Source organism: Sinocyclocheilus rhinocerous, unplaced genomic scaffold (genome assembly GCF_001515625.1).
Source record: "Sinocyclocheilus rhinocerous isolate Xijiao unplaced genomic scaffold, SAMN03320098_v1.1 scaffold178, whole genome shotgun sequence".
Lineage (NCBI taxonomy): Eukaryota > Metazoa > Chordata > Actinopteri > Cypriniformes > Cyprinidae > Sinocyclocheilus > Sinocyclocheilus rhinocerous.
Window position 1 is genome coordinate 1,128,551 of NW_015653463.1, and position 12,170 is coordinate 1,140,720.

A 12,170-nucleotide genomic window follows, 5' to 3' on the forward strand; every position below is an offset into this window, starting at 1 on the left:
TTCTTAGGTGTGACTCTCTGTGCCAATGTTACAGAATACTTGCGAAATGTAACTGTTAATAATATTTACACTGCTTAAATGTGTCTAACCAAAGTGACACCTATTGCATCATCTATCTGCAGTGTTTCTGGGTCTTTTTGAAGCATGATAACTCTGATCAGTGTTTTGGTTGCACATCGGCATGAATAAAGCTGTTTTTTATGCCAGTGATGACATATATACACATTTTACTGGCTGATATTAAACCTATGAAGAACAGGATGTAGCTGTAAGATAACTCGAGTAAACACCTTAAGGCAATACTCACATGGAGGAAGTGAGATAAAGCTTATATTTCGGTACTTATCAGCATTATCTTGGAGCTTTTTCCATTTTGAACTGTTTTGTTGTTGAATGACAAAAAAGTATGTATACGTTTTAAGGCTTTATTGCATAAATTGCAAATATTCATAACAACACCTTTTCTAAAAACATTACCCTTAGGGCAAAAACCGGGTGGATGTTGACTGGACTGCTTACATGCACACGTTTAAAGTGAAAGCAGCTTTGATGCATAACATCAGCGCTGATTCCTGGAATCAACCTACCCAACCAGATTTAGTATGGGTTATATGCTCCTCAGAGTGGACACATCGTCAACAGAGTATAATGGAGTACTGTACATTGTAAAAGTTTCCATTTTGTGTTAATCTGAAATGCATCCAATTTTATTTTTATCAGATGAGAACGAACAACCAAAGACTCTTTATATTACACAAGGAATAGGAAGAAAGTTCACAATGACAACAAAAGGACATGCCATGCAAAAAGAAGTTGGAATAGCTTTCATCTTTCAAACATTTCAGCTCAAATCCCTACAGGTTTTACCATCATCGCGCCCCCAGGGGCCCGGCAGTGCTCCAAACATTTCAGATATGCAACATTCTTTATGAGATTCGTCAACAGTGGCAGGCGATTCAGAAGGCAGCTGCATGTAATTGGGTTGGTTAGGCCACAGTTACTCGCCCTTAAAGCGAGGAGGACGTTTCTCTTTGAACGCCTGCAAACCTTCCAGCCTGTCTTTGGTTGGGATCACCTAGGAGACAACAGAGTCGCATATATCAGAGGAACGCTGAAGCTGAGCTTCTTAAGAGCTAAATATAGTGGCTTCCTGAGTGATCTACGCCAGCGTTCGCGCTCTTCATGAAGAGCATTATGTTAACACTTGAAATGGCTGATACATAGCCTTATTATATAAAACTAAAGAATTGCATGCATTCTTTTGATATACTTAATTTTTGGGCATTTTGGCAGGAGAAACAGGAAAGGGAGGGGAAACAGAATTAGGAAAAGACCTCAAGCTGGGACTTGAACTCCAGTAAATTTGTCAGAGTGCCGCCCACATGGAAATGTTTATTCATCATTGTTAAAATGAATTACTCAATGTTGAAAACAAATGGGGTTTTTACTTCTGGAACCCAACCCAACAATATAAGATCAATATTTCATACAACAAAATTGTAGTTTGATTCTCAAGATTCATGGAAATGTTGATTGTGTAAACGTACCTGAGCATAACATGCCTCTTCAATAGCTAATCCGGTCTTCAAATCCACCTGGAAACAAATCAACAACATCATTCACCAGTCTTGCGTCATCAGTTGTCATCCGCAGACTGTTTATATCAACCACAATTACTGTATTAGCCGCGAGAGAAAGTCTGAAATGATGCTAAATGCGCACACAACACACTTTCTTTTCTCCTTGTAGCCGTAGGAAGAAACCAATAAACGTGCAAGAGCTCCTCATGACAACAAAGAGACCCACTTTTGTAAAAAACATAACTATCTGAACCCTTCATTAGAAAAATAACTGAATTTTAAGAAAATGTCCTTTGGCATTAGCAGCTCAATGGAGCTCTTTCTGTATGTAACTACTGCTCTTCTAAAAAAAAAAAAAGGTCAGACACAAAGAAGCTATTTTGCATCCTAGTGAAATTTATTTTTTTTCATTTTTGGAAATGACTATGTGGCAGCATTTGTGCAAAATTATTTTACATTGCTTCTTGCAGGTTTCAGGTGAGTGGCGCTAAAAGCACGTTCAGTTTTATGCAAGACAGAATACTATAAATCTGGCAAAGTTTTATTACAGTACACATCATGGCAGTTCTGAAACAAAATGTCCGGTAATTGGTGATAAATGTTAATCTGGTGTATCGCGGTTAAAAATAACGCAGCACCTACACTAAACCTAAACGATAGGGTTAACAAAAGCAAATGTGAGATAAAAGTGAATTTGCTGAGGCAACCATGCTGTTTTAGATTGCTTCTACAAGTCTTTGAGCTCTTTATCTTGTTCGTATTTCACGGGACTCGCATAAAAGCACTTCACATCACACGTACAATGCTTTACCAGGTGCGCTACTGAGCAAGTTTACTTTTTTAGATAAGCCATTCATACGGAGCTGCTTATGTGAGGGAAACGGCAAAATGCATGGGTTCACAAATCATGCACGATGATAAAAGGGTTTTGAGGTCATAACATGGTATTGTGCAAGGAACTGTACGAAAATAAGTCTTTATTTGATAATCCGCCTATGTAATCATAACTTGTGTGATAAAAGAATTAAAATCCGTTGGTGCTTTACTGGCACTAGTGTTCACTTTAGCTGGAAACGGCAGTGAATTGTATGTACGGTCACATTTTAGTTTGGGAACCAATTCTCACTATTAACTACGACTTTTGCCTCAAAGTCATAGTAATTTGATAAGGTAGTTAGGTATGGGGTGGATTAAAGGATCTAAAATATGGTCATGCTGAATAAGCCATTAGTATGTGCTTTATAAGTACTAATAAACCGCAAATATGTTAGTAATACGCATGCTAGTTAACAGTGAGAATTGGTCCCTAAACTAAAGTGTCCCCATATGTACAGATACTGTATGTTTTTGGAGTTTTGCAAAAATGCAGGTAGACGCACATTTTACCAATGCGCCTATGTTGGCATTTTCCTCTTTTAATGACTTCAACAGAATAGCTGAGGAGGTATCTGCTCTGTTAGGTCACTTCCTAAGGGACCTGTGGCCTGAGGGACCTGCGGTGTTGACAGGCCGGCCTCTGGGGTCAAGGTAATGTCATGAAGCAGACTCTCTCTTTGGTATCTCGGGTGACTTCACATACAAACACACTTTCACTGGTAAGCTTATACATGATGAGAAATGAGAGACGTACAGTGGGTAGTACAGCACAGCGGTTTATCTTATGCATCATGGTATGTCTGTTCTGATATGTTTGCTTACGGACAACACAATATGAAAATAAACATATCTTTTCAAATAGAGGAGATAATGTTTCCCTTATCTTTTTTTGTGACGCCAAAGGCAGTAAGATTCAAGTCACCTGGTTGTGCGAAATGGCCTCACTCTCAAAAGAATACAGCACAAGAAAACAACTCTTTATTTTTGGCCAAATAAGTCACGTGCAATCTTACCTCTATTCCCTGGTTGATTGCTAACTTCGCCATTCGAATTGCAATTGGCCCCTGCAAGAGAACAATCATCAAAGCTTCATTAGAACAGTGTACACTGAGAAACTCTCTGAATGGAGCAGCACAAGTGTTCATACCTGAGGGATGAATTCACGGGCCAGATCCAGAGCTCGCAGATACGCCGCATCTCCAGTCTTATTCTGCTCCACAGCGTGATTCACTAGGCCAAGACTCTTGGCTTCGTCACCGCTCAGCACCCGCGCCGCAAATATCAGCTCTTTAGCTACAGACACTCCTACAGTTCGTGGCAGACGCTGAGTTCCCCCTGCAGCCAGAACATGACAAATGTGATTCAAAGAGCCAGTTATTCTACTAGACATGTTGTTTAAATCTGTGACTGAGAATCACACTCCAAACATGTATGATTAAGTACATGACGGTTTAAAGGGGTGGTTCACTGGGTTTTTTCTAGGCTTGATTGTGTTTATGGGGTGCAGTCTAACATGTGTTAATGCTTCGTTTAAAAAAAAACGCATTATTTTACACATAATTTACCTTTATTCCACACAGCTCTGTCCCTTCTCTGAGAAACGGGCAGATCTTTTCCTGTTTTTATGAAGCCCCGCCCTCAGAAATAGGCGATGGGCTCTGATTGGTTAGCTAGCCCTGTGTGTTGTGATTGGCTAAACCGCCTCTAGTGCAGTCTAAACGTCCCGTCCCTCACCTCAGCAGCATGTGCTCCGGTTGTATTGTAAACAATGGCCATTCTGGCTGAGCTGATAAACAGCTCACGATCAGGGAAATATTCTTCCACTTTTACCCCTTTCATTCCTTTAGTTGTTTGTAGGAATTTTCTGATTTTCTCAAGTGTATAAGCACTTCTAACAGATCTTTTTTGTGACACTGAATTCACAGACCCTGAAGACTCACTTTCACTTTCTTGGGCAGACTCATCAGCGTTACTTATATCTGATTCCATCTGATTTGCAGGACTTTCATCACCTTTCCCTACCATTTCATCTCCAGTTACTTTCCTTGCTCTCTTCCCGTGACCTCTTTTCTTCATTTTTCGTTTTATTGCAGGTGTTTTAAAAACACTTTCATCCTCTACCATATCAGTACCTCCCTCACCTTCTGCTCCAAACAAATTAGCACCAATACTTGTTTTTTCAACTTCATTCACGACATTTTCCAAATCTCCTTTACTAGATTCTCCATTATCATTTCCATCTCTTTCTTCTGTATCAACACTTGATCCTTCACCAGTTTTTAACTGTCTTTGTTCATCATTTCTATCTTCACTTGCCTGCTCTTCATTTCTATTCTCATTCTGAGGCAACACCAAATCTTGCTTCACAGGACATGCACGAACTATATGTCCTTCCTGTCCGCAACCGAAACATTTAATGTTTTCTGAAGATGCATAAATCACATAGTCATAGTTTTCTACCCTAAATTTCATGGCTAGATTTAACTCCTCATTTTCATTTTTCAAAATCATGTGAGTCTGTCTTCTAAATGATACCACATGTTTCAACTGAGGTGATCTGCAACCTAGCGAAATCTTTCTGATTTTAGACACAATCTTACCATGTCTCATTAGTTCTCTTTCAATAATATCATCTCTGATAAATGGTGGTACATTTGAAAGCGTAATCCTTTTTGCCGGCTGAACCAAAGGCATTACAGGAGTAAACACATTATTAACGACAATCCCATTCTCTACAATGCCATTAACTTTTTCCACATTATCCAAAAAAATCACTATAGCGCTATTCATTCTAGCTGCAGACAGAATACTAACGTATCCAACTATTTCTGCAACTGCAATCGTGCATTCTTCAACAGAGCAGGCGCTCCGCGGGGATGATTTTAATGCCATGCCTCCGCGTTAAGTTATCATGTTCAGGGAGGTAAACATTGCGTTAGTGGGGTCGCGTCAACCTACGAAGTTGAAAAACATCCCGCGGCAACAGAGGAAAAGTTGCCTAATTCCGCGGGGAAAATGTGGATTTGGCAACACTTGCGCAGCACGCCGTCATACGGAAGTAAACACGGAGGATATAAAGTAAGCGATTATGCGTTTATTTATAGTGTGATCTGCTGCAGAAGCCAGCGAAATTGTGCACAGGCAATATGAAAAAATAAAGACAAGGATGTGACAAAAGAAAGCAGAGTTTTGAAACTTTTATGATACGAGCCCTCATGTTTTGCTTGTAGAGTTGTCACTGTAATACACATGAGTTCTGACACATCACACTTCCACTGATTACCTTTCGCTACTGTCTTGATAACTTTGGGTATGTAAAATCTTTGAAGTGTCTCCCATCAGCACGGAATTATAACGAATGTCGATCTAGAGTGACGTAAAAGCCGCATGAAATCCGACATGACCGTTCACACTGCGGTCGCATTGCAAAACATCTGACATGGATCGGATTAGTACCACATATGGAAGTGGCACACATCAGAATGGAAAAGATTAATGTAAACACAGCCCACTGTGAACACCCTTGTAATTCGCTTCAACCTTTTCGAATTTTATGAATTCTTTTATTATTTTAGGTTCAGGTGTGTGTAAGGATTTGGAAACAAGCAGAGTACGGCTGTTTCTAAAGCATGCAGCGCCATCTGCTGTTCAAAACTAAGCTCAGAATAGACTCGAGAAAGAATCGCGATGCATTCGGAAAATCTCAGAATCGATGCAGATTAATTTCTCGATTCGCGATACATTGATTTATTTTCCCAGCCCTAATTACTACTACTACACAACACTTTTCAACTAATTTTATTAAATCAAGTATGTTTAGGTTTATAACAGGTCTGGTTCTCACCTTATTGATGAGCGGGAATTGTAGTTTGCGAATAAAGCTGCAAATTATTTTATTAACGTCAGCTGCCTCCGTTATATAATTCTATAATACACACAAGTTAAAAATCGCTGAACGGCATAAATTATAAATTTATTATGCAGAATATTAGCGAAAGTGGGTTTCTCCGTTATCTCGCACATGACATAAGTGTGCTCCGGCCCGGAAAGTTTAGTTTAAGTGTGAGTGCAGGCCAGCGGGGGAGTGGAGGGGGGATAACTGCACTCGGGCTCGGTTCAAGGCAACTGTGCCTAGTGTGAGTACACCCTTAAATATTTTTATGTTCACAATTATGCACCCCGAGCCGCTAAAAATATGTGATGATTCAAGTCGGTTGAGATGTTAAACGAATCACGATACAATTGATAGTGGGAGGGAGTTCATTTGAATGTATCTCTGAGGAGAACTGACACATGCTGCGTCCCAATTCGCATACTATCCGTCCTAAATAGTATTCGAAAATAGAATTAGTATGTCCCAAATCACAGTGTTGAAAAGAGTATGCCAAAGATTCCTGGATGGTCTACTACTTGAGATTCAAAGTCGAAGTGCAGATCGATGCGCACTCTAACGGCTAATATTGCCCACAACACATTGCGAGGTGGACGAGGATTCCATTAGAACTACAAACACGCATAAAAAGTGTTTAAAAACTACAAACATGGCGGATATGCGAGACCGACTGACAGGCAGGGAAAGGGGTTTGCGTGATAAATAGCAAGGTCTAACCGGATTAAAAAATATGTATTTAATGTTATGCGCGTTATATTTAATTTGCAGCAACATTGTGAGCTTTTATAATGATACGTTTAGTCATTAACTTTTAAATGCATCATGCAATCATATGAAGAGAGTTCTCGTCATGATAGACCCGCGAATGGCAGATCAACGTGCTTCTTCATTTCTCTCCAATACGGTAGGAAATTAAATGAAACGAAATGTGGATGATGTTAACTGTGATAAGATGATTACAGTGCAGTTTAAACAGTGACAGAATGCACGTAACTAAGCAACAGAGCGTCCGTTAAAGACGCAGTTATGACGAAGTAGTATGTCCCAAAGCTTGCCTACTATTCTGCTACATACTCAAAAGTATGTACTTTTTCTTCACAAAAAGAGTACATACTTTTAGGGCATAGTATAAGTAGGCGAATTGGGACGCAGCAACAGTGTTTATAAGTGCAGCTCTGCTTTGTTTACAGCATTAACCAAGGAAACGCTGTTAATAAGCGCCACCTGCTGGCAGAGAGTGAATTTGCACCTCATTCAGCCCGTCTGCTGTTTCTGTTTTGTTCAGATGTTTTATTTAGTATAGTTTCACAAATCTAAAATCAGACCATTCTGTTTTTGATTCAAATGAGGAAATTAAACAATCAAATTTAAATCAAAAACTGCTAATGCTGCATGTATGCAGCATCTTTGTATGGATCGTGATTAAAATATAGTGGTTGGCTCGATTATTAAATGGAAAGCGCACAGTTTGTTTACATGAAGAGATTTCTTTTATTTGTATTATTTATTATTTTATTTGGGATTTGTTTAAAATTTGTAATTTAGTGTTGCTATTTGACATATTTCAATTTCACAAAGAAATGTGCAACATTTTGACTGAGAAATAATAAAAGATCACATTTACATTTATATTTTATCTTAAATATAATTTTGATTAAAAAAAAATTGTGAGAAAATTGCATTGTAAAATCAGTATCATGAATTGTATTGCATCGTGAGTTGAGTGAATCATTACAAAATATAGTAAATATTGAAAACAGTAATATTGTGAAACATTATTCCATTTAAAAGAACCGTTTTCTATTTTTTTTCCTATATTTTAGAGTTTTCAGCATCATTACTCCAGTCTTAAGTCTCACACGATCCTTCAGAAATCATTCTAATATGCTGATTTGAAACATTTCTTATTAATGCTGAAAACAGTTCTGTTGCTTAATTTTTTTATGGTAACCATGATACAATATTTCAAGGATTGTTTGATAAACAAAGCATTTGTTTGAAATAGAATAGACGCCATATACTTTGCTAGCACTCTCTCTCTCAGCAAGTTTTCTGATTGGCTGTGTCAGATTCTTGTTTTTCACTCTATGGTGTCTGTGCTTTCTAAGGCTGCTTTTTGTCAATTTTCAGATTTCAAAAAAACTGAATACAACATCTTTCATCTTTAAAGTGGAACAAATCTACTCATTTGAGCACAGGTCAGTTCTGATTAGAGCAAACTGAGCAAAACGTTTGTATTAAAAATGGCAAAGAGATAGGACACAAGAACTGTCTGATCAGCCACATTAATCATCTGAGAAATGCATGTTTAATTCACAGTTGCAACAATTCTCATGTGATCAATGCTTGTTGCACACATTGAAAGGTGTTGGTCTTTCACCATTGGAAGACAAACTCTCATGATACTGACTCACAGAGGAGGCTGAGCATTAGAAACACCTGACAAAGCTAATTGTTTTATGATGTGTGTTTAAACTGCGTCTTACAAATGATTGGCACAACTTGGTTGCACCCATGTTCCTAGGAGCTTTCATTTATTTCAGATTAACCTTAACAAGGAACTCCACACGTGCAACTCAAAAGGCAACTAAGGTCACAGTCAACATGTACAGAAATAGATGTAATTATGGTCACTGCAATGCAATTCAACAGAGACAGAGCAACTCAACACAGCACAATAAAGAGAAATCACCAACAGACAAATGAAGACACAAGGAGAGTGTGTGTGTGTCGATGTTTATAAATCTGAACCTGCCCAACCCCATAAGCATGACAGGCTGTGATGTTTTTAAACAATAGCTACAATCCTATCTATTCAACACCAGGAAATGAAATTCATTGCTATCTAGGAAGTATGTTGAAAACATTTTACCGGTTTAGCTACTCTAGGCATGCATAACAAGTATTTAGAAGGAAAATTTGCATTTTCACGTCTGCATTCCAATTAAAAAATGCCACTGGTTTCCTTATGTGGCATAACTGAATGCAGTTGCGTAAGACAGAGAGTGAGAGGTACAGTAGGAGATACAGTATGTAGCCTAAAATGGAGAAAGTTTCTGTGGATGGGAAGATAATCAGTGAATGATTAAAATTTAAGTCTGTTCCTCATATTATCGTCTGGCTTCAGAAGAAGAGTAGAGTGCAAGTTAAATGGACCAACTTTATGGTTCTTTCTATGGTGTGTTTTTATTTATTGCGTTTTCTTGGACATGAATTATTGTTGTATGGAAAATAGCTGTTTGAAGATTGAATATGAAAGAAAACACCACAACATAAAGGTTTGGATAAACATGAGGGTGATTACATTTTAATTTTTGTGAATTTCTTTAATGAGTCAGGGATGCACATAAGTGGTGTGCAGGTGCGACCAAAATAAAATAAAAAATAGTACAATATAATAGAATAGTATTATAAATATATATGTATAATACTATAAATTATAAATATTTATTATTTCGTTTATTATTTTATATTTTAAAAACAGGTAAAATGCAATAATACTATCATTATTATTAATAATTATTTTATTTTTTATAATTATATTTAATGGGTCACACTAGGTGCAGTGTGATCACCAAACCAAATCTCCAGGTGCTCTCTCATGAGAACCAGACTGAAAAGCTTAAGTGCACCCCTGATTAGAAGTCATTTCTCCCGAAGAGTGTAAACACAGTAGGGCTTTTTGGTGCCACTATTGAAATCAAGCCACCTTTAACTCAAAAAAAGGAAAAATTACATTCTGAAGCCTCCATTTATAATCGTTGAATCATGAAACTTTTCTTTGGAAATTTGCCGTTTTGGCGTGTTACTGCAACTTGAATTCACATAATCAGGCCATCTTTTGACTCAGTTGCACAACTCTTACTCAAGCTCTTGGGTGAAATATGTTTGCACATGAAAGTGCAGGGACGTGTTGCATAAGTGCTCACTAATAAAGCAGTTCCCTGCCCTATGAATAAATCATAGTGTTTATGAATCTAGGGCACAGCCGCACCGACTGACTGTCTTTCCAGTTTGACTATATTTCTGTCAGAGCATTCTTGGACAGCAGTGCAAATATTCCGCCGCCTTTGTAGGAGTGTGTGACTTTTATACTGTACATACAGACAACCACAATATATAAATACAAATATGAGCAATGATGAGACCGATCTAATTTTATTGCAAGCTTCCCATTTCATTAGCCATCAAAATGAACTATCAATTCTCAGAAAACAAAACCTCAAACAGGTTTGGAAAAACATGAGGGTGATTACAGGTTGATTTCCTGAAACATTGTAGAGCTTTTGAAAACCGTATGCTTTTTTTTTGTTTTTTTTTTGCAATTCCATTTGGAACTCAAACAAGCATTTTGAGTGCTTATCTTTGAATCATGACGCTTTTCTTTAGAAATTTGCTGTTTTGGCATGTTATTGCAACAAGGACAGGTTCCTTTCACAAGAATTTTAATCAGCCCATCTTTTGACTCTATTGCACAACTCCTACTTACCGTAAACAACACAATATGCAAATACAACCAAGAGCAATAAGACAGATCTAATTTTACTGCAATCTCATTTCATTAGCCATCAACTGTTTTTAACAAACAAATGTATATCTGTGGCTTTTCAATGGTTTATTAAATATTATGATAATCCCTGATGTTAGAGAAATACAGTAGTAGATCAAATATACATGTTGTGGATTTGTTACGACTAAACTTAATGACTTGAGCCAGTAACAAACAACACTGTGTTGTGTTATGCGGCAGAGATTTCGCAAGAAATTCAGGGAAATCCTTGCATCATATCAGTCCTGGCTAGTGAGAAAGTGGCCTTTGCCTTTATACAGCGCATTTACAACAACACCACCAGATTACCAGAAACAGCGTCAACACGCTGAAGAAAGACGGAGGGTAAAGAGCGTGACAGAGGTTAGCTCAGGGTTGTTTTGAAACCAGCAGCAGAGGCTGGTAAGTGTTACACATTGCATTCCAAGAAACCGGAGCGGCCGTCAAGAAAAAGCGTCACAGTCAAACATGTGCTGGAGTTCCTGGAAGGGCTACACAATCCTTGCAGCCTTTAATCTAATCTTGTCCAACTTGACAGGATTTACAGACTCAACATGCATGGATAAGACATAAATAGTGCTGTGATCGTTCTTCTACTTTCAAATAACATGTACATTTTATGATTGAACCTTACGGTTTTTGTTTTACTTTGGGCTTTTTTGAGCCCATAATAATGGCCTAAATTCTGAAAAGGAACTAATTTCTTTCTACATTCAAATTATGGGTCTCATTCATAAAACTCAACTAACATAATTGTGCTCTTAATTCTTATATAAATTGCTACGTTTAGTTCAATGTCCCAATTTACAAAACAAAAAGCTACTGTTTACATATAAATCATTCTGCTTGTGTTTGATGAATGAGGCCCAATGTTTGCAAGCAAATAATTACCTGTATTTATTCTAAAAAATGTGGTTACAGAGTATATACCTTTTGATTGACAGTATGCACACATTCTTATTTAACTACTTTAACTGTGCAATGCCTCACAAACTAGTGCTGTCAACCGTTTAATCGCATCCAAAATAAAAGTTTTAGTTTACATAATATATGTGTGTGTACTGTGTATATTTATTATATAAATACACACACATGCAGTATATATTTTGAAAATATTTACATGTATATATTCATATAATATATAAATATATTTAATATACAAACATAACATTTTTTTCTGAAATATATACATGCATGTGTGTGTATTTATACATAAATAATAATATATATATATATATATATATATATATATATATATGACAGTTTTAGATGG

General features: G+C 37.3%; 1 protein-coding gene across 1 annotated transcript in view; it reads right to left on the minus strand.

Annotated features, from left to right (window-relative positions):
* Positions 1-407: 407 nt before the first annotated feature.
* LOC107715845 (methylglutaconyl-CoA hydratase, mitochondrial-like) overlaps positions 408-12,170 on the minus strand; it is a 26,374-nt gene continuing 14,611 nt past the window's right edge. Inside the window, exons 5-8 of the mRNA XM_016522057.1 lie at positions 3,604-3,791; positions 3,470-3,520; positions 1,548-1,595; positions 408-1,075 (exon numbers count right to left, since the gene is read on the minus strand). Coding sequence (XP_016377543.1) covers positions 998-1,075; positions 1,548-1,595; positions 3,470-3,520; positions 3,604-3,791 — 365 coding nt within the window. The 3' untranslated portion in view covers positions 408-997. The remainder of the gene's footprint in view (positions 1,076-1,547; positions 1,596-3,469; positions 3,521-3,603; positions 3,792-12,170) is intronic.